Below are 24,367 nucleotides of genomic sequence, written 5' to 3'. Positions count from 1 at the left end.
ATATAAGCCGGTTAATGTGTAGATAGAGTTTTTGAAAGTTGTTATTTCCTCTAACCGATTTTGAAACCTGATTTTGTTTTTTTAAATTTATAATTCAACATAAGTAATTTAACGAGTGTTAGTACATCTTGATGCTTTCAAACTAATATTAAACATGGAACGATTATTACACATCACAAAAAAAAACTGTCTTCTTGTTTGGCTATTTAAGACATTCTTAAGTTCCTTACAGGTAGATGTTTTCTAATTTTTTTTCTTTTCATTTGTTAACATTAATGTTTCTTCCTTGAAACTTTTGGTGTAAAGAACTTTCATTCTGAAGAACTGACACCCCGACAAGCTTTGAAAAGAACTTAGATCTTGACAGACGGAATTAGTGTTACCAACATAACCACTTCAAAACCAAATATAGGTTCCTAACAAGTAAAAAATGTCATGTTATTTGACAAACCATCTTAAAAAACATCAATGAAGAAAACCATTATCGCTTGCATTTAGTACCAAACACTCTTAAAATTACATAAACAAATAAAAGCCAACCTTATTTAAAGATTTTTATTCATGAAAAAATAACATATTTTCTTCACATTTTCATGTCTAGAATTAAATTAGAGGAACAGAATTTCTGTGAGATAAATTGATTTTCCTACAGTAAAAGCCCTCTAACATGTTAATGTTGAATCCAAGGTTTGGTCCATAAATCATCTAAGCTGGACAAAATTATACTTAGATATGAGTTATCCAACTGGTATTACTTCATGAACTATAACAAAGAAAAGCCTTTTTAAAATTATATAAGACATTACATAAAGATCAAGTTGATTCAAAAGTTGATTGTTTCAAAAGTTGTTTTGTTTAGAATAATGGTTGGTCATTAATCTTAAATTATTCAGCATCAAAACTGTTTTTATTTGAATGCATTTTCCTTGAAGGAAGAAAATGTAAATTACATCGTTGCACAATTTAAATTTAAACAGAGCTATAGTCAATCTTAAAAACAGAGTTTAGCTGTTAAATGGGCCTTTACTGTAAATGGGACAACTACTGTAATTTGTATTGTACCTTAAAAACTGATCAAATGGTTCAACATAAATAAATTGTCATGATAAAACTGTTAAAATGGGGATAAAACTAAGTGAAAGAAAACATCCACTTAAAATGTCCAACATTTATTTTTTGCACTTAAAAAACTGGCTACCATTTAAGTCTATTACTTAGTATTTTTTGTGTTTGATTATTAACTTAATTAAATATTTATAAAAGATTGAATTGTAATTTTTGATTGCTCTGAAGCAAGTAAACATTTCACCATCCTGTTTTCTAAGTAGAGAGTGACAAATTAATCAAACGCAGAAAATCTATAACCAGCAAAATCTGAAGACAAATCTTTATTGGAATTTTAAAATCCAAATACACGAACAGAATCAATAATAACAAAACAAGTAACAAGTGATTAAACAAAAGCATAAAAATTATTTTTTACATCAACAGATTTAAGTAGTATTCTAAGACAGAAGTAAAACATAACTAACACTGTATTAAGCCTTTACAAATAATATTTTGATTACAATCAAATATATTACAATTTACAGACCTTAGAGTTACTTTAAACTACATATAGCCTGTGCATGTAATGGGCAAATCTCTGTAAATGTACATTTCTCCATTGGCTTATTTATACTGTGCCTGATCAAACAGTTAGATAGCCCAAAGTCTTATGAACAAAATTCTTCACATGCTAGTCAGAATACATTCTTACAGGAACCCTGTATATATAAATATATCAGTAACCCTGTCTATAAAAGACATATCTTGTAAAAAAATAATTATGTTTTTCACACAACAGAGTATGTAAATACTATCACTGAAAGTACACTAAAACGAATATAAATACATTATTATGATTCCATCTCTAGACATACTCTTCCTCGGGCATCGAACCTAAAACAAACTCAATTTATGTAGTGGTCAATAAAGTACTATTTGTCATTATTCGAAATGAGATTCAAATACATAAAAACTTTAAATTGCAATAGATAAGCACTCAAAGTAAAGAGTCCAAGAAATGCTTAGTAATTTATATGTATCCCAAAAAATAATTTTGCAAACCAACAAAAACTTAAACAAGTGATATTTATAACAAACAAATATTATATTACATCAAAAATAATGTAATTCTGTACGATCTCAAAAGTTCGACAAATGTTCAAAACGGCCAATCCAAATTCCACAAACAATAGGTTTACTGGAATCTGTTTTAAGTGGGATGCAGGGTTATTAAGAGTTGTGGATAGTAGAACATAAGCTACTGGTTCTGTTGCACTGAGCGGATGTAAACACCAAATCAACATTCTTCATCAACTTCAACTTATGATACAGTGCTAGGTAGTAAAACAATGCACAAAATACAGTATCAACACTATGACATATTCACTAGCACAGATACTTCCTCTACCTTGCAAATCGTAACCATTAAATGAGAAGATACAGAGTGTCAATGGATAAAAATCACATGTTGTTTGTTAAATGCAGAAATCACTCAGACATTTGAATCACACAATCGGTAATCGATTTCTAAAAGAACTTTTTATTGATTAAATAAAAACAGTAGAAAACTCCATAAACCAAACTAACTAGGACTAATCAGTAATCACTAGGTTAGTGAAAATTAAGGTTAGGCAACGTTTTATTATTATGATGTCAATTACAGTAGACTCCCTCTTATCCGAACACCTTTTAACCGGACATCAGTTTAACCGGACTACACTCGGTGGAAATGACATTTCTTTAACTGGACAATTTTTATCAGCATATCGGTTTAACCGGACTAGATCAGCAGGAAGTGGGCGGTACTGAAACGACTGTTCTCGTGGGAAAGATTTGAGACCAGTGATCACGTGTCTAAATACAGTGCTCTCCTAAATTTAAGTCAAATACTGCATACAGTATGCATTTAAACGGTCCGTTTTAACGAGTTTTTGGGGACGTCGATTTAACCGGAAAAAATGTTATCCTGTAGTAGACTGGAGTAGACTGTATTGAGTTTATAAAGGGTCAGTGGCGGTTCTAGGCCTTGTCAACAGTGGTTGGGGGGGGGGGAGGGCTAACGGGGGTGTTTCAAACTAGGAGGGAGATCCGGGAGTCCTTCCCCAGAAAATTTTCTATTTAAAGCCGTTTGGTGAATTTTAAAACCATTTTAACGCCTAGAACTGTGTCCAAAAACCAATGTTACGTTTTTATGAAAAAAATTATATTTCAATTTTCCCTAGGCTCCAACTTGGAACCGCCACTGTAAAGGGTATTAAGAATCTGTAAAAAAGTGTAAAAAGTTAAGGCCATAAATGATGTATTCTAGTAGGCCTTCACAACATTTAAAACTGCATTGTACAATCAAGGTATGATGCATATGACAGGATAGTGCTTAACACGTTCAGTGCTGACTACGTCAATTGATGTAGTCGCCCCACGAGCGGCCTACATCAATTGATGTAGTTGCGCAACTCCCACTTCATTAGTTCAGTATGAGCTCAGCCATTGCCGGGGAACGTTAAAATCGTTGCTAGCCTGTAGCTTAGAATGAGAGCTTTATTTGGGTGTAGGTTGGTACTAAAATTTCCCGTAAAATCCCGTCTGACAATGATTTTGTCCCGGTTTCGGGGATTTTCTCTCTTCAAGCCATATTACAAAGCCACTGACTACTGATCCAGGCAGTGCTGCTACCTTTGGGTGTTTTAGGGAACTCGGGCTAACATAGTACAATCGCCGCTGCTCTTTTGTTATTCGTCACATTGTAATATTTGAATGCCAATTGCGTTCGCTGTTACAGTATCGCGCCGGGGCTTTGCCCGGACCTCGCCGCCATTGGCGAGCGCCTGTTGGAGTGCCTGCCGCACTGAACGTGTTAAGATGCAAGAAGGCAAATGACCTAGACCCCTAAACAAAACTTGTAAATTCTTATGCATACTAAATGCACAACTGAATAGGGTAAGGCAGAATTGTTTACTAGTAAAGTAAGGCATGTTTTTTTATCAATGGTTCTCTACTATGAAAACATACTACTTGACCTCCTTGATAGTGTGTGTATAGTTTGTGGGTTGTGGGTAAATTCTACAAGGTTACTCACCAGCATCCTGTTAGGAGTCTGAAGACGAGGATGAATGATTCTCATTATTTTCATCGTTATTTTCACTACCTTCAATGCAGCGATTCTTATTATTTGAGCCGTGACAAATGTATTTTCCTGTAAATATTAATGTCACATAATAATAGTGAAATGAGTCATTATATTTGAACTAAGAATATTCAACAAAGGCCTTAATGGATAATGGATTATTTCTGTCAGGTGACGTCATTAAAATTGTTTTCAACAGAAATCACACCTGTATATCTTCTCAAAATGTAAAGGTCGCAAGCCTTCAAGTTTTCTGTCATAAGTCATTTTTCTTCACTATTGACATCTTAGTTATAGACATAATTCATTTCCTTTCCTTTTCCTAAATAAATGCATAATATCCATCAATAAAGACTTTGTAAGGAAACAAATTAAAGTTGCTATATATTTTATCACTCACAACTATAAAGATAAACTACAATTTGCATGATTGGATTCTAAGTTTGGTTAAAAGTCCTTTGAAGATTTTGTGAAAATTATGTGAAAAGTTAGAATAGATAAGTCGTGAGTATTCTTGAAACTGTGCCCTTGTTAGCGAATTTCCCTATAGGGAAGTAGCTATTACCGTAGGTGGCACGGTAAGACCTAGACCCGGGACCGATTTACTTTTTCATTTTGATGTCCCCAGAGGCCAAAAACACCATTCGTTCAAATTTTTATATATGTATATATATATATACGTCCGTGAACGCGATAACTTGAGTAATTTTTGTCCGATTTTGATGAAATTTGGTTTAAAGGTGTAAAGCGGGATAAACTTGAATGAGTTCGCGAACCAGCACAATCGGACCATGGGAACGGGGCTTTACGGGGGGTTTTATGGGGTAAAAATAGGTTTTTCTCACTTTTGACCCTCAAAACACAAAATTTCCCGATTTCTCTTTAGACCTTTCTAAAGAGCTTAAAAAAACAAATAATTTAGTATATAAAAGTATTTTTGTTCGATTATTAGTAACGAAGAAAATTAAAAAAATTGTAAATTTAAAATTCCCATGTTATTCTTATGGAGAATATTGCCAAATGTTGTAGTTTGCTTGTTTATGGATATATTTTGATCAAACTTGGCAAATTTATTTATTTTTTACTAAGCTATCAATATTTTACTCAAAAACACACTTTATTAGTTTCCTTGCAGCAGCAAACCTAGGTACTTGTTAAACCTAATGTTATTAAAATATATTTAACTGAAAATCAAATCAGACAAATGGAAATTCGCTTAGTCGGCAGGTTTGCTGCGGCGGGGGTATTTTGCATAACCATAACCAAGTAAATAGGATTTCACAGTTTGAGTTTTGGATTCTGAGATACAATCTTTTAAGTTTTAGTTTCAGTTTTGATATTGTAAATTTTGGGTTTTGAACATAACACTGATACTATCTTTTGAGATACCAAGAGTTATAGAGAACTGCTCACATGAGTTATAATTGTTGTGGTTCAGTAGATAATAAAAACAAGTACTGTTCCAGTAAACTAAATAACCCTGACTTCTCATAGGTCAAGTCTCATGGGTCAAAAATGTAGAAGCACTTGTCAGGTAGATTTTGTGAAAACAAGTCACCAGTAAATAGAATTTTTTTTTAAAGATAAAAGTGAACAAAACAAAAAAAAAACAATAGGAAGTAAATTGTCAAGATTTTAACACATTCTTTGTGCAAACATTATATTTGTGAGTTTGTGGTTCAGACTGTATAGCGGACTTTGAAAAAATAGGAGCAATGTTTTTGTTTTTTATTTCAATGACACAAAAAATTTTGTTTGCACTGTTATTTACGTCTATACTCCCTTTACCAAATAGACTGCATGAAATTTGTTCAAGTTATTGGAATGTTGCTAAATATTTATTAGATTCTATTGAGTTAGAATTAGATATTAAAATATCTATCAGACCATTTTTGTGTGATTTGCTTCAGTTGTATATGATCTATAAACATCAAAATTCAAGGTCAAAGAACCTTATTTGTTTTATACTAATCAAATCCCAGTTCCTGTTTTGCTTCAGCATACGCTCTCAAAATATAGTATCTGTACTTCTAGTACTAACCTGACACAAATCTCTTCTTGACCAAAGACACCCTAAATCCAGGCCCTTGCAGTTCTAGGTCCACGCCAGAAAGAGTAGTTCCCTCACAGTTGAACTGGACAGCGATGATGCCGATGGAACTGGGACCTTTGGCCACCTCAAACCTGGCACGCAATGAGCCAATTGGACCATTCTCTGTGAGATCCGATAGCTCTGTGAACCTCCAAACTGCGCAGTTGTTGTTCTTGTCCCTGAAATAAATCCAAAATATCAGTAAAAAGGTAAGTATTGTTAAACAATGAAGAGAAGTTATATAACCTGCTTCTTCACTCCCCTTCCCCAAGATTGCAGACACTGTGACGATCAACTTTCCGAACCTTTAGATAAGACAGTAGATTTTGTTACAAGGTATTAGTTTCAAATTGTGTATAGTTTTTGTCAGGAGTTTTGCTATTCAGGTTTCTTTTAGTCCCTCACTACAGTAACTAGATTTAATAAATAATAGAAGGCTCGAATCTTAAATTTTCTACTCGTGTCGTTAACACTATTTATGGGAGTTGCATACACTACTTTACCTACGACAGTGTAAAAATCACCAAGTACTCATAACTTCTAAGAGAGGTTATTGTTTTTGTTTATAACCTCTCATTGCCACTGACGGTGATGCAACGAAACATTGTACCAAACACGAATTGCACCACTCAACAATTAAATTGGCCTGAACAGCTGATTAGTTAAAGTTCGAATCATTTCAATTTTACTTCTTCTCTCTTAAACCTTGAACCTCATTGGTCCGTTACCCGTGTTGTTATTAGTAAAACTATGGTGCTATGAAAGTAAACAATGCTGTTATGTGAAACTTTTCAATTCAAAGAACTGAACTGAAACGGCTACTTTAAAAAACGGTTATAGATAAATAAATAAACCTATGCGTTCAAATGGTTAAAGCTTTTACATAATTGTTTTGGCGTAGCAAGTTACCAGGTTAACATTGCCAAAAATGGACCAAAAATGTCTATTCTATTATAGCAATTTAGATTTTTCAAAATTTTTTTGTATTTTTAGTAACTGAAGTAACTATCTTAGGAAAAAAATATATTTAAACTTAAGATAGTTTTAATTTTTTTAAATGAATAAAACAAGTTACCGTTTTACAATGGTTGAACATTCATGATGGTATTCCAGTTCAAAGAGGCAAAGTCAATCTCTAGTGTTCTAGCTATACTAATCCACCCTTGCTATTTATCTTGAACATTTTGAACACACATATTTTTGTTTTGAAAATGAATAAAGTAAGTTACCATTCAGCTTGAGGCTCAGCATTCATAGCTTTGACATCCCCGTCTACAGGCACCGACACTGATAGGTTCAATAGAGGGGAGGGTGATCCCATAGCCTTCTTGTTATACATGTAATCTACCCTGATGTCTGTCTGGTTCTTCTCGCACTTCCAATAAGCCACTAGTTGGAACGGACAAGATGCAGCCCCTATAAACGGTTTCACCTACAACAGTAAACAATGTGAATCAGAGTAAAAGTTAGGTTAGGTAATGTTACATAGTTGCATATCTAATGGCACCAAACAGTCACCAAACACGAACTAACCTTAAAATTTCTTTCTTAAACCTTCTCATACCACATAACAAAAACCTAAAACTTCTAGATGTTAAATATTTTTTCAACCATAAAAACCCGTATTTCATGGATCAATTTGGAAATTTTAAAATAAAATTGTAAACACAAAAAAATGAAACAATGTGAACTAAATTCAAAGCCTAAAAAAAACTGCTTACTTTCTTATACAAATGGTTTCTCATTATAATGGTGATGAAAAAGTCATTCAGACCTTCGTCATTTATTGATTATATTCAGGGATTGAACACAAACAACTAAAACTAGCTTCTATTTTTTTGTAGAAATGTAAAACACTGATACATACTTGATACTTAAGTATGTCTACATTGAAGTAGGAAGCTGTAGGATTCTTTTCAGCCTGGCGTTTCAATAGAGCAGTTAAGGCACTCATGTTGAATTTGAATGTAGTCCAAGGGGGCAAAGTTTCTAGGCACGGTTCATCATAATCCCTGGAAAAAATGACATAAATAGGAAAAACATATTACATAAAATAAAACAAGTGTCAAATTTACTGTACTAACATTATAACAATCAAAACCTACAGACACACGCTCACGTAAATTAATACTAACTGATTCACTTATACATGTCTAGAAAAGGAAATATTTTTGTATCAACAAAATTCACTTTCCGATAAAAAATAAAAATACACATGTATATTTTCTACATTTTTAGTCCTGCAGAAATCAATGGTTAAGTTTCAAGTATAAAAAACAAGTTCTTGGCAAGTTTCTTGGGTTTCTAATTCACCATATGGCAAGTACCAGAAATAATACTCTCTTACCAAATAAATAGTCATCATTTTTCACTATTTTTTTACATGACAAATTCATTGAACTATACAGAACACTGCTGGTGCACTTTTTTAAAACACCCACACTTTTGGGTATGTACCCAGGCCTGGGGTAAATACCAATTAATCAATTCTCTATCCAATGGGTATTTTTACCCAGCCCACATGACTAATAAGAATACACAATATTGAATCTACTTACCAAATAATAAGTTGCTTGTTAGGGAACACTTTGGTCAATCTAGAAGAGTTGGTGAGCTTAAAAATGAGCTGGGCTGGGTTCGGATTATTGGTGAGCAAATTTACGATGCCGGCAGGAAAAGAGAGCATCATATCTCCTGACAACTTCACTTGGCACCTGAACAATAACAAGCAAACATATAACAAAACTTAAAAAGTCACCTTTATTGTTCAACAAAGGAAAAAGGAATAATATGCAAAATATAAAAGTAATTTTGACTTATTTTAGAGATTGTAAGCATAACTGTTACTCAATCACAGTTTGGTTACGTAGTATAGTAGAAGTAGGATTTTAGTTATTAGTGAAAGGACAGACATTAAAATATATTAGTATATTATTAGTGTAATTGACGAACTCTGTCCTTTAAGTGATAAGAAGAAGAACGCCACTCTAGACGCCGAGACGGATGACAGTACGAGTATAGACCCAAGTTAGTAAATACGTAACTACCTGTCTGGTCAATCTTAAATATTTAGTATTTCTTTAGTCGAGGTTGATATATATTATATTTAATTAATAGTCGTATTATTAAATCAATAACATGCTGAAAACTTTCTAACAAAATGCAAATTTACTGACCAATGCCATGCACTGTTGTGAAAGAAGGTATATTCGTTATGGTTCAGGTTGTTTCACCAGTGATTACGTTCAGCACAATAGAATAAGAAGAAAGGGGAGAGGAGGGATGACAAATCAAACCAACCACAGAGAGCTAAGATAGGAGGAAGAGAATGGTACTAATTTGTTTCTCGACTCTTTAAGAAAAACTTGAGCACAGTAGGAAATTTTGTAAATAAAAACTATAAATAGTACAACTGGTTTGATTTGAACAAAACAATAGTATAAAGAAGGAAAGGGTAAATCCAAACTATAATACATTGGTTTGTTTGCATTAGTATTTCATAGAGAGCAAGAAGCAAAGATAAATCAATAATTTCTGTCAGCTGGATTCTAAATTTTAAAATCCTGAGTGATTCATACAAGGTGATCAAAAGTGAAACAGATTGAATATGACAACTGAGTAGTATTGATACTTGTTTACTAAACTTGTTATATTTTAGGTACCTTTTTCCAGTGGATGGGATCAGATTCCAGATAAAAAAATCTAGAAAACTTGTTTTTTATATCGTGGTGGAGAATGTCAACAAAGAAAACTGATTGTATCAACCTAATTTAAAAGTAAACATAAGTCTTACTTCTTTTCGTCAGTGCCATGGAAGTAGGAGTGTATCATCTCGTGAAAGGCCACTGCCAGTGGTATAGTGTCAGACATGCCCAGTGTAAGAGGGGACGGCCCGCGGGACAGACCCACGGGCACTCCTGCTGCACGGAACTCTAGACTGCTCACACTGTCTGCACGCGCGATGTTGCTGGGGCCTGGGCTGCTCCTCAGTGCTGGACTGTTCCTACCTGCATTGTTGCGACTCAGTGTGCCACTCTGGAACAATGTTTATGCGATTGGTCTTTTGATAAGAAGATTATTTGTATACAAGGGAAAGGTAATATCCAGAATTCTTTCAAGATAACCAAGTGGCTGTTCAGGAGTGTTTTTGGATAGAGGTAGAGTTTACCTGAGAAAACTAAAGGTGCTAATAGATATACAACAACACATCACAAAACATTATACTGATATTTTTAGGCCTTGTTTAGAGTAGAATGAAGGGAAAAGTCAGTTGAAATTCAAAACTGGGTAGGCACCAGTTTCCACCCTATCAATAGATAACTTTGCATTGGTCTGAAGGAATCGCCTGTATTACTTTAGTGGTGTATCAAGAATCAAAATATAAACTGTGTAAAATATGACTGTGTAAAAATATATAACTGTGTAAAAATATAAACTCAAGGTTTAGTTAAAAGAGGCAGCCAACCTCTAGAAAAAAAGGAGTGTAAATGTCTTATTTCCCAAACTAACTGAACCGTTACAATTATTTAACTTGTGTCAAAGCAGTAACTTACAGAAGTAATGTCATCTCGACGGGATGGAGGCCTCGGAATGGCAATACCCGAGGTGGGGGTAGGAGTCTGTCTCTGTGTCCTCTCAACCCCTACACCTGCAGGCTGAATAACACCTACCTCTTGGAATAAATCTTGCAAATCTAGAAAACACAGAGTTAATTAATTACACTGATTATTGGCAATTACATTCTTCAGCTAATTTGCAAAATAAAGAATAAGGCATTTACCTCCCACCAAGATGTTTGATATAGCTCTACTGTTATAATGTTTGATTCTAGATAGAGTGTTTTGCTAGCCCGGTACTTAGTATCTTGAGATATCTTTGGGAGCTTCTCACTGATTGATAAATCTTTTGAGGGCATAGTTCACCTTTTTTTGGTTTACACTCACAACTCATCAGGTAAAATGACCGTTGACAAACACATAAATCGTCCAATATATTATAATGTGTGTCATAGTTTTTAACAAGTCCTCGATAAAGAAAAAAAAACTGAATAACGCCCAAAAAAATGTATCAATGATAAACTCTCCTAAAAGCATGTAATTCAATAACAGCTTCTCACTCAGTTCTGTGCAGGAGTGATAAGGTTCCTTACATGACCTTGAAAGATTTTACCTTTTTCCTAGAGATAGTTTTTTCTAGTTGCGAGACAAGTCAAAAGCCTCTAGGAAATTAACCCTCAAGATACATAGAAGCATACCTTATTGATGATAAAACTAAGGCCTACAATACACAAAGCAACTCTGATAATGTAATGTTTCACTCTTTATTATTGTATATAGCCCTTACAAAGCAAATGTTGTTATAAAAGTGAAGCTACATGTACATGAGTCAAGTTTCAAGCCATGAAACAGATCACAATCAAGCCTGGCTGAGTGGTCTGACGCTTTTTCACCCAGCTTTTGATACAGCACCGAAGACTTAGGGTTTGAATCCTCTTAGTCAGGTCTAGTGTGCAATCCAGGAGGACAGATCAGGTTGAAATTAATGAGATGGGTTAAGTCTTTCTGAAAAGCACCTCTGATCAGAAATTTTCTACTTTTTAATCTTTCGTACTGTCCCACTGTTTCAGATTTATAAGATAAGGGATGGACACACCGGTAATCGTTGGATCTCAAAGTTCTAAGTACTACCCACCTGAGTATCTACTGGTGGTAACAGGTGCAGGACTAGAGGCCGAAGTTAGCGTAGGACTCTGCAACGGAGCGTAGGGATGACTGGTGGTGGGGGTTGAGGCACTTGATCCTATTGGACTTTGGAACAGTGTCAGTCCTACCAGGTCATTGTTCAGCTTTCTATTAACAAAGACATATTTTCATTCAACTACAAACTTAAATATTTGTAAACACTAACTTGGAAACACATTGACCAAATAACATATATTTTGATAAGAAAGGATGAAGGATTAACATGCAATTTATTAAGCTGAGGGGGAGACAATGAGGTAGTTCAAGTAAAAGAATAATTAAGAATCTGATGTCCCCAAAGGTCAAAACACTATATGTTCAAATTTTTATATGTGTATATAATTAATACATACGAGGCACGTTTTTTTAAGTAAGTACCGTTTTGAAATAAAAAAAAATGTTCTATAATATTTCAATAATTGATATTTTTAGAGAACAAAACTTGAATAGTGTATTCTGTATTTAAAAATACAAACAGTAGTCATTAACTAAAATACACTTACAGTACAATGCATGAATTGTAATATATATACTACACATTTCAGATGCTATTTTTGCTAACAGTATCATGAGAATGGTGTGTAGTTCTTACCCTCTCCAGACTCACACCTAGGCACTAACAACAGCAATACAGCATGCTACCCAACAAGAAAATGTGTAACTTCACGCCCACCTTTAACTAGAGGCCGCGGCCTGGTAGTATAACTTCCATACACTCCTACCAAGCTGTGAAATGTTTATTAACTTCTGTTGAATTGCCCTCCGGATGGAGCAAAATGTTTATGAGGGTCTACTGTACCTACAAACTTCAATAATGTTGCACTTTTCAAGGTTCAACTCACCCCCCTCCAATTTGCTGCGACACAGACTGAGATCTCTTCATTGTGTGATCTTCAGCATTAGAACCTCGCCTTCCCTGAAACAAAAACATCATCTGCATTCTTCCCCTACACTCAAAAAATAACAACACCTTCCATAATTGTAAATGAGGAGTGTCATTAGAATTTTACCAAAGGGTAACTAGTTTACAGTCTGGTGGTAGCTATCTACATTATTTGTGACTCTGATGGAGGTAAATGCCCATTAATTACTAGGGGTACAAAATGGAAACAAAGATTGGCCATGCAATTGACAACATCCTAACTTTATGGAAAATTCAGAAAAAAGTTCAATAATTTCCAAGAACATATTGTACTTTTTCAGCTAGGTAAAAAAAAGAGTACAGAAAGTATGGTACTTACGTATTAAACGGAGGCCACCATTACGAAACGCGCCGCGGCACTTATAGAGGGTTAAATTGTTATAGATGTTGTAGTAGAACTATTCTAGTATTGTTGTGAGTCGAGCGTTATCAAATGAATCATGTGTCTACTCGCAGAATCCCCTCCAAGTAGGCCAAGGTCAGGGTCGTTGACCGGAGCGTGCGCCATTACCTGTCATCGCCTGTCACTGTGTCTGGTCAACAGCGCGCTGCAGCGGTTATGTTAGGTTGGGTTATCATAAATATATGTTTTTTTATCAAATTAAACTATCTTAACCTAACCTAACCAACCAAACTTGCTGATGGTGAAAAAATCGCATGTTAGGTGGCCTCCGTTTAATACGTAAGTACCGAAAGTATTATAAACTTGGATAAGCTAATTATTCTCAAAAACTCAAGTGAAATAAGGCACTGAGATTTCAAAAGGAACCGAAAAGTTCTCCTATATGTCCTCAGTCCATTTAAACTACTTCAAAATTATTTCTGATTAGAAATGGGCTATTGCCGGAAAATTAAGAAGACAATGGACAGGATAAGCAAGCTTACCATAAAAATTGTAGGCATCCCACTTCACTATAGTAACACAAAATAAAATACTGAATATTTCGAGACCACTGGCCCCTTTCTCAACATTAAGAGTCACATTAGATTCTGGAACTCTTTCACCTGATTCTAAAATCCACACATTAGATTCTGAAAGTCTTCCAGAATCTAATGTGACTCTCAATGTTGAGAAAGGGGCCAGTGGTCTCGAAATATTTAGTGTTTTCTTTGTGTTTTATTTTGTGTTACTTTAGTGAAGTGGGATGCCTAGAATTTGTAAGGCAAGCCTTACAAATATGCCTTAAGATATTTCCCGATAGCCTTTTTTTAAGTATTTGTCCACAATACGGTATTTGTCCATCACTTCCCTTAAATTCAAAGAAGGTTTATATGCAACATCTTACAATTTCCTGATGTAATTGTTCAAAATACAATTACAATAACTTACTTTAAAGAAGAAATGGGAATCAATCACAAAACTGATGGATAACAGTTTCTTTTGTGTGCATGTTTTAAAGAAATGGTTTCATTAAAACATTAAAACCAATTTCATGAAATCAGTTTCCAGAAACGGGTTTCTCCAGTTTGTACCCTGCCTTAATTTACACATGACCCTCAAAGTAACATATGAATTAGCATTTCCAAACTTACAGGAATAGTTCCAAGTGGGGAGAGGGAGATGTTTTCAACAGTGGCTCTAAGCTCGTCCACACTCGCACTGATGGGTCCTGTTCCATTGCCGAGAGGTTTTATCTCCACGTGAATCTTCTGTTCTCGTTCATCCTCTATAATCAAGTCTTTATTTTAGTCAGAGAATAACACCTTAAGAAACTTATACACAAATTCTCATCATAGCCCCAATATAAAAACTGTTTTTCAAAATAATGACAATTATAAACTTTTGCACATAATTGTATAAAACTATCTCATTTTGAAGTTGCAACTTTTATTTTTCTTATGTTTTCTGCTATTTTACCTACAAATTAATTTTTCAAAAAAGCGATCGAAAGAAGCGATGCTGTCAGCCTTGTAACCTCATCATTTAGAGCCGAAAACTAGTTGACATAGCAACCAATTTGGATGACCGATAAATGATAATACAGGTATATAAAACCACTTATAGTTTAAAATTCAAAATATTTACATAGCCTAGTCATAATTTTGAATCCTCAAATTGAAACTCATTATCTACTCCAAAAAGGGTATCTATAGAAGCACAAGTTAAAATCCAAAAAATTAAATAAAACAGTTTGAAAATACTAGTAAACATTATTTTGCAAATAACACAAGATGTCAGATGTTTGGGTAGGTATGCATAGGTTATACTATTACTGGAAGTATTTTCTGTTTATTTTGATGATTGAAAAATGACTTTGGATACTCTAAAAGAAGTATGGGTTGAACAAGTATGCCTTACCAGAATCTGTATCAGAGCTAGAGTAAAAGCTGCCTTTATCATGATCCCACGGGTCCAACTTGGGTCGAATACAGTAACCTTCATCATCAACTTCTGGTGTTGGAGTTTTAGACTTGTGAGTGTCCTCTTTCTCTTCCCTGAAAAATAAACAATAATGTACCCCTTGTATAACTTTTAACAACTAACTTATCTTAATTATTCATTAGCATTAAATGTGATGGTCCATTTTATATTGATGAAAAAAGACACTTCCAAAAGTTTACATAAATAACAGATTTTTGTAAATGTTTAGCTAATATCCCATATAGGGAATATTAGCGAGTTTCCCAAATAGGGAATAGCCTAAGCTATTAATTACCGTCACAGGTCTCATGGTAAGACCGAGACTCGAGACAGAGTTTTTTGTTTATTCGGTACAAATGGGTGTACCTACGTTTATTCAAACGAGTTCGTGAACCAGCATGATCAGACTATTGGGAACGGAGTTTTATGTTGTAAAAATTTGTGTTTTTTTTCATTTTCGAGTCTGAAAACTTTTTATGAGCTTAAAAAAAAAATATTTAGTATATTGAAGCATAGCTGTACACCTAATGGTTATGGAGGAAATTTTAACAAAATTGTAAATTAGAGTAAAAGTAAAGCACCTCTATTTTTGATATTAGGCGAACATAGCCTAAAATCTTAAACAATCAAACAGGACATATTTGGAACGTGGAGCCGAGCTTTCACTATTGCTATATTATTGCAACATAGAAAGCGTCTGCAAAGATAGCACAATAGGAAATTTACTATATAGCATTAGATCATGCGAGACTATCATGAAATCTGCATGATCGTGGTAGATGTTCACGATTTTGACACAATTCCATGAGATTATCACAATAGTGCCACTATTTCTGAAAATCTTGGCTAATATTAAGTTGTTAAATATCTCAATAGGATAATATTATGGGTTTTAGTCATTATCAAATTGTGATAAAAGCCTATTACACTACACCAAATGTACAAATGTACTAATGCTAATACTGTTTTTTCTGCTTGTAACCAAGCTATTAATGTTCTTAAATCCTACATAGTTAAATTTGTGGTTACATTGTTAAAAACCATCATATTATTTAAGTAAAATTGAAAACATAAACAATTGACTTTTTTTACACATTGCACGTTGCTAAGGTATAGTGTTCACGAAGAAGGAAAGTAGCCTATAATAAAATGTAAAATTCTTTGGTTACCACTATCTTAAGTAAATACTAGATTTGTTATATAAATAGGTTTAACAGCACAGATGGATATTTTCCTAAATCATTCCAAATTTGAGGTTAACAAATTTTCTCTAATTTTGAAATAGAACTAGATTTATCCCCCTTTATTAGCGAATTTCCCATATAATAATAAGCTATTACCGTAGTACTCATGGTAAGACCTGGACCTGGGACCGATTTGCTTTTTCGTTTTGAGGTCCCTAGGGGCCAAAAACACCAACCGTTCAAATTCATATATGTGTCCGTTAGCGCGATAACTCGAGCAAAAATGATCCGATTTTGATGAAATTTGGTATAAACGTGTAAACCTACATTTATTCGAACGAGTTCGCGAACCAGCATGATCGGGCTATGAGAACAGGGCTAATGGGGGGTTTTATGGGGTAAAAATAGATTTTTTCCCATTTTTGACCCTGAAAACACAAAATTTCACAATTTATTTCCAAACCATTTTGTAGAGCTTAAAAAAACAAATAATTTAGTATATTGAAGCGTTGTTGTGTGCCTAATGGTTATGGAGAAAATTTAAAAAAATTGTAAATTTAAAATTCCCATGTTATTCTTATGGATAATAAGTCAACTGTTGTAATTTGCTTGTTTATGAACATGTTTTGATTGAATTTGGAAAATACATTAACTTCTTACTAAACTATTAACATTTTACAACAAAAAACACTTTTTACGAGCCTGTTGCAGCAAACCTAAGTACTCGTTAAAATAATTATATTTAAATAGGGAATAAATGTGATATTTTTAAGGAGGCATCTTAGTGTAAATCCAATCAGGCAAATTGAAATTCGCTTAGTCTGCAGGTTTGCTGCGGTGGGGGTATTCTGTATTCTTTCAAGATTTGAGTTTAGTGTGTCAAATATATTTTTCAAAGCACTTTCATGCTAATGTGCTTTAAGTTAGTTTATTTCTATACTAGGTTTAAGATCATACTAAAGAAAAAATATATAAAAATATGCCTTTTGAAAACGATAATATGAGGTAATATTTATTTCAAAACCAGTTTCTTGTTTTATTATCGTATGAACTTTTAAATAATATTTTACTTTACACTATCTATCAACTCAAGTTTGGCTTGCACACCTCTACTTTGTTATTCAATAAAGTTATGACTATAATAACTTAATAACGTAATTTAATAAAATTATATCAAGTTAAAATACAATTTCAAAGGCTATCTATAATGATGTTGTTTTTATGTCAAACTCTATGGAAGACTTTGCATCAATAATTATAATTCATCAGGAAGTCAATGTCATAGAATCTTTATTATAATTTCATTTAAAAATACGTGTCATTCATGAGCTATATACAAATTGACAAAAATAGGCTAATCGCACATAAATACTAACCTAAACTTTCTCAAGAAACTCATGTTGTAATTCTGATTCAACTGTCCGCTGCATGACTGAGTCACTTATCAGCTGACTAATGTTAAATGCCTAGCTCGACATAATCACAAACACTACTGCAGCTTGACTCACAAATATTTGGTCAAGTAACCTGACGCAACATTGTCTAGAATCAACTTCTTTTTACAAGAAAAACTATTATTTTAAATTTTTAATATTAAAAAGGAACTTATGTTTCCAGGAGGACGAACTTTTTATTTAGAACAAAAAACTCCATATTTGTCATAAAAAAATAATAATACTATTTATAGAGGTATATTTATTTATTTAATTTCATTGTAAAAAGTAACTTAATTGGCAAAGTAAGAGGTGTACACTCTGACTTCCAGTTTCAAAGGGTAAGGGGAACTTTTCCAAAAAAGGTGCTTATCAATAGTTATTTGTGCAGCTAGTGAGCAAAGTTAGCAATTGCCCCACTCGAGAGAAATCCTTACTCACGAGCCGTAGGCGAGTGAGGTATCATTTCTCGAGTGAGGCGATTGCACTTTGCACTCAAGTTGCACATTATATTTTTCCTACAGTTACCATAAAACAAATAAATTGGTAAAGAAACTTGCCTTCACGTTGCAAATCTGGAGTGAGACAAAGTAATTAGAGGGAGACAATGTTAACATTGTTTCACTGATGAGCGAAGCACTTTGCTCTCAAATCAGTGAGAGAACATGTATGTACAAAAACATTAAACACTGATACAACAGTCACAATGTTGTAACAGATACAGTTGTAACAATGTTGTTAGGTAACTGTAGGAAAAGTAAGTAAATTTGAATTAACAAAATAATATGTCTCTTTATATATAACAATTAATTGAAGATAATTAACAATAGATGCATCAAGGTTTTTAAATAGTGCTAAAACTATACAAATAACTAATCATGCTATCTCATTTTAATCAGCATAAAAGGTAATAACTTTATATTAATTCACTTTATGCTCATATACTGTATAATCTCCAACATAATCAGGGCTCTAAACCAAATGAGTAGAGTAATCATAACAACTGATTTGATGACTCATTAAAATATGATAAGAAATTTGTGGTTGCTTATGGTGAGTTTATGGTACTTAAGAAATTATTTGGACATTTCCCATCATAGTTACTGAAAAAGGTGTTGATAATGTTTCGAGATCTGAATACTAAACTTAATTCTAAGCTAAGATGGTAACTAAAGCATAAGAAACTTCCCATGCAATCCATCTGTACCTGGAAGAATCACACCAAAATAATCATGCATATATTTTGAAACATAAAAAATAACTAGGCCTACAAATAAGAATAATTATTAACAAAAACTACTGAAGATTTTAATTTAAAAGAAACAATATTTGACTGTATAATAGGCCTGTTCCAATAAAACTGAGATCCCAAAGAAATATTGCAGTAGTTTGTGTTAGTTTTGTGAAGTTTAGTGCAGTAATTTTCATTAGTATTAGTAGAAGTACCTAATTTGGCTACTAAAGTAGAACCTCTACTAACCGTCACCCTCGGGACCGGTAGCATGATTGTTAAACAAATAGCCGGATAATAGAAATTCTATTATAAACCTGTAGGCCTACAATAAGTTTATTTAAATGGTTTTGGAAGAAATTTAACCCTATACAAGTGAATAATACATATTTGTTTAAATTACTTATATACAAGAGTAATACAGAACTTTCCATTCTGTATGTTGTACTTGTTCAATGTTTGTACTTGTACAGTGAAATAAAATAATCTAAGTAATGTAGCGGGGTGACGGATAACAGAGAGTGACATGTTTGTATATATTTATTATGTGTAAACAATTTATAATGCATGATTTGTACTGACATGTCACATATTAATTGCCGATATTCAGCCTCTGTATTGTAAATTTTTGTGATTAATAAATTGAATTGAATTGAATTGACGGTTAAAAGGGTGACAGTTAATTGAGGTTCTACTGTACATAATAATTTTTATGGTTCTTTGCTATGTTTTTGCTGGATTCTGTACAACATTGAACATTGTTATTTTTTTTAGTGCTACGGTGCTATCTCATCTAAGGATGGGATCAGTTTCCAGATCCCAAAATTTGGAGAAAACTTATTTATTAATTGTTGGCCAATTCACAATAATTAATTTTATTACATTGCATTAATAGTTCTTAACAGTAAAATGTTAATAACTTATCTATAGCAAATGTTACCATCAATTATTATTGATGATAAATAAAAATTTGGTTCAATATTGACTTACACATCTGACTTTTCATCTTTACAGCTCGTACTGTCTTGACTCCCATCTTTCTTCTTCTTAGCTTTCTTTTCCTTGCGCTTATCTCTCCTACTCCTTAAAAACCCTAAAAATATGGATAAAACAGACTAAAATTAATATTAGTGACAGCAAAAGCTATACTGAGAATTATTTAATTATTGCTAAAAACTGTGAAAGCCTGAAAACAATCATACATAATAGGTTAAAATTTAAGTTACTAAATATTTTTTTCTAACTGTAGAAAATATTTTCCAGTTATTATCAATAAATATTGTTTATGAAAATAGCTTTAAAATAATAACTATAGTAAAATATATGAAAGATAATCATGTAAACTTAATCAAAATAGACTACAAAATTATTCTACTTTCAGTCGACAGTGGATGTAAATAAACTATGAATTGTGTATTGTGTTTCAGTTTGAAACAATCATTAACTTAATAATAAAAAAAATCAAATCAATCTTAAAATCCCATTGCCTTCAAATTGACAATATTATTCCTCATTTCCCTTCTTTAGATCTTTAGAGCATTTTAACTAAGTTTAATGCTGGTACTTGTCAAAGGGTATTTCCATACACAATAAAAGAAAATGGGTTTGAAATCTGATATATTTAGAGAAAAAAACTGTTTTGGCTGGGGAGGAAAAAATTAAAACATAAGAAAAAGTACATTCTTAAGGACATGAAAAAGTTTTAATTTGATTTTAACATAATTTTAATTAGGCTGGTTTTAAGTAGGGTGTTTTTCAAAGAATGCCAGGATTTTAAATGGTAATTGCTTGGATACTATTCAAGGTAACTAAACATTTTATACGTCAAATTGAAACTAAAATAACTACGTTTTGTCTCCCATGTAGCAAGGGAGGAATCTTTGACCTTGGCATGCATAAAACAGGTGCGGGGCGATAGGCCGCTATTGTGAGTCATACGCTTGATGCCAGTTGCCAGTACGTTTACGGCGCAACAGAAGGCAAAGATTGTAAACTGTAGTTCACAGAGTTAAGTGTTTTGAAAAGACATTCACCTGGCCAGCTAAAAACAAGCGATGACATAGTCGAAGAAATCCGACAATTCTGCATCAGAAGCCCGAAAAAATCGATTGCCCAACAAAGTCTTCAGTTTAACAAACCTAAATTGGTCACTTCATGATGTTATCTATAAAAGATAGAGCCTTTGTGCCGAAAAAGATTCATTAAGACATCAGATAAACCCGCCGATCGCCCTAAGCGTACAGACTTTGCCAGTTTTATGCTCATATAAGATTGATGAAAATCACCATTTTATTAAATAATTTTGAATCGTATGAAAGAATGAGAAAAAAAACTTTATTCTTTTCCCTTCAACTTGACGTTTAAATCGTTTAATTATCATGAATAATCCCCGAGCAACGACCGTTTGAAATCCCGGCAGTCTTTTAAAAACACCCTGTATTTTTTGAAATCCCGGCAGTCTTTTAAAAACACCCTGTATTTAAACTATAGTTTAGGTTATTCTACCTTTTAATTTAAAAAATGTAAAGTTTGAAAAACAATAAAAAAATTAATTACTTCTTGGCATAGGATTCCATAAATTATTTGACAGTTAATTTTAATTTATACCTAGGGATGTTATACTTTTAGGTATTTTTTAGGTTTTAAGAAAATTCTTGTAGTTTTAGCATCTTTCAGTTGGCCCTAAATAAAGTTCTAAAACAGAACAGAAAGAAGACCTAATAATAGAGCGACTAATTCTATAGCTGCATTTGATGAGGCATGCAGAAAGCTGAGTGGAGTGCTGAGCTGCAGTTGATATTATATGCCTTAGTTTTAAAAACTAAAGTGCAAAAACTCTGCTGAAATCAAGTCTAACTGAAATTACTAACTAAAAATTGATAAATCTTAAATACTTCTCTTAGTAAATAGGGGAAGCACAATAAGACACAACAAAAAACTTTGTAAATTGTGAACAAAAACAGCACTCTTAAAGTTGCATAAGTATCTTAAAGATATATAGTTACCAGTATTGAAATTATTTATGTGTTTGATTCATTTAATTGTTTTTAAATGTTTTACTGATGTTATATCTCCTGATAAAGTAAAATGAGAATGATTTACACATCACAAACAGTTTTTCCATGACAAATTATATTATCTAAAATCATTAAATAATTTACTCACAGTTGATATTTTTATAAAGGACAAACATGTGCACATTAAATATTTGATTCATATATATATATTTAAATAAAGACTGAAATTTCTTCATGTCTATTTACGTTTTATTAACCCTTTAGGAGTTATTTTTCCAAAATTATTTATCTTTATTCTTTTAGGAGCATAAATACAAAAACGACAACAAACAAAGAAGGAAGTAATTGTTTACAATTATGGACGCTAAACAATGGACTTAAAACAAAGTACTTTACTGACGTGCTACAGAATAAAAATAAGCATAAAACCAGACGGAAACTAAATCTAACAACAGTTTTAAAATCTTTAAAGGTCAGTCAAATTTTATCCTGCTCTTACAATTAGAATGTGAAAATGTAGAGATTAAATTGATTTGTAATGAGAAGGAGTTATAGTTGTAGAATGTAGATAAGTTAATATGGATATGGATCCAAAGGTTGGGTCTATGTCTTAAGCTGGTTGTTGATCACAAATGCGGCAACTAGTGCCTTATTATTTATCTTTCTAAAGTCATCAAATATTACTTAAAAACATCTGAGGAAAGAATTAAAGTAGTTTTTTATTTTGTTACTTAGTATTCTTTTTTAGTGGTATTATTTTCTGTTAACTAGGCCTATCTGATATTTTTATAATTTCAAGGTTTGAGTTACTTTTTATAAATTTCATTCAATGCGGTTCTTCAACATTGCACATTGACACCTCAAAATTAATTATTAGCTGATGGACTAACCTTTTAAAAATAAATGGTATGGCCATTAGTAGCGATTTTAAAATATAAAACGTAATATTGTAAAGACAGAACATTGTTGTCAACACGTCTAATTTATTGCTTTCAGAGTTGTTTAATACACTTTATTGTAATCATCCTAACAACACGTCTAATTTAGTATTGTTTAATATAATGTATTGTAATCATCCTAACAACACATCTAATTTATTACTTTCAGAGTTGTTTAATACACTTTATTGTAATCATCCTAACAACACGTCTAATTTATTACTTTCAGTATTGTTTAATATAATGTATTGTAATCATCCTAACAACACATCTAATTTATTACTTTCAGAGTTGTTTAATACACTTTATTGTAATCATCCTAACAACACGTCTAATTTATTACTTTCAGTATTGTTTAATATAATGTATTGTAATCATCCTAACAACACATCTAATTTATTACTTTTAGAGCTGTTTAATATAAATTATTGTAATCATCCTAACAACACGTGTTATTTATTACTTTCAGAGTTGCTTACTACAATTTATTGTAATCATCCTAATAACATGTCTAGTTTATTACTTTTAGAGTTGTTTCATATAAATTATTGTAACCATTCTAACAACACGTGTAATTTATTACTTTCAGTATTGTTTAATATAATGTATTGTAATCATCCTAACAACACATCTAATTTATTACTTTCAGAGTTGTTTAATACAATGTATTGTAATCATCCTAACAACTCATCTAATTTATTACTTTCAGAGCTGTTTAATATAAATTATTGTAATCATCCTAACAACTCATCTAATTTATTACTTTCAGAGTGGTTTAATGTAAATTTATTGTAATCATCCTAACAACACGTCTAATTTACTACTTTCAGAGCTGTTTAATATAATGTATTGTAATCATCCTAACAACACGTCTAATTTATTACTTTCAGAGTTGCGTAATATAATTTATTGTAATCATAATAACAACACGTCTAATTTATTACTTTCAGAGTTGTTTAATATAAATTTATTGTAATCATCCTAACAACACGTCTAATTTATTGCTTTCAGAGCTGTTTAATACAATTTATTGTAATCATCCTAATAACATCTCTAGTTTATTACTTTCAGAGTTGTTTAATGTAAATTTATTGTAATCATCCTAACAACACGTCTAATTTACTACTTTCAGAGCTGTTTAATATAATGTATTGTAATCATCCTAACAACATGTATAATTTATTACTTTCAGAGTTGTTTAATGTAAATTTATTGTAATCATCCTAACAACACGTCTAATTTACTACTTTCAGAGCTGTTTAATATAATGTATTGT

The 24,367-nt window shown here is 32.4% G+C and overlaps 1 protein-coding gene across 2 annotated transcripts in view; it reads right to left on the bottom strand.

Annotated features, from left to right (window-relative positions):
- Positions 1-201: 201 nt before the first annotated feature.
- LOC128984690 (F-BAR domain only protein 2-like) overlaps positions 202-24,367 on the bottom strand; it is a 48,435-nt gene continuing 24,269 nt past the window's right edge. For both annotated transcript variants that reach the window (XM_054404032.1, XM_054404038.1), the window contains 13 exons: positions 20,127-20,229; positions 15,226-15,362; positions 14,460-14,593; positions 12,847-12,920; positions 11,955-12,112; positions 10,817-10,956; positions 10,057-10,298; positions 8,822-8,977; positions 8,131-8,275; positions 7,493-7,695; positions 6,213-6,442; positions 4,124-4,240; positions 202-1,941 (listed from right to left, as the gene is read on the bottom strand). In XM_054404032.1, coding sequence (XP_054260007.1) covers positions 4,134-4,240; positions 6,213-6,442; positions 7,493-7,695; positions 8,131-8,275; positions 8,822-8,977; positions 10,057-10,298; positions 10,817-10,956; positions 11,955-12,112; positions 12,847-12,920; positions 14,460-14,593; positions 15,226-15,362; positions 20,127-20,229 — 1,829 coding nt within the window. In that variant the 3' untranslated portion in view covers positions 202-1,941; positions 4,124-4,133. The remainder of the gene's footprint in view (positions 1,942-4,123; positions 4,241-6,212; positions 6,443-7,492; positions 7,696-8,130; positions 8,276-8,821; positions 8,978-10,056; positions 10,299-10,816; positions 10,957-11,954; positions 12,113-12,846; positions 12,921-14,459; positions 14,594-15,225; positions 15,363-20,126; positions 20,230-24,367) is intronic.

This window comes from Macrosteles quadrilineatus, unplaced genomic scaffold, assembly GCF_028750875.1.
Source record: "Macrosteles quadrilineatus isolate MER2022 unplaced genomic scaffold, UCM_ALF_1.0 Scaffold_1__1_contigs__length_201487025, whole genome shotgun sequence".
Taxonomy (NCBI): Eukaryota; Metazoa; Arthropoda; class Insecta; order Hemiptera; family Cicadellidae; genus Macrosteles; species Macrosteles quadrilineatus.
Note: the sequence above shows the minus strand (reverse complement) of the source record. Positions and strands in the feature narration are given on the sequence as shown.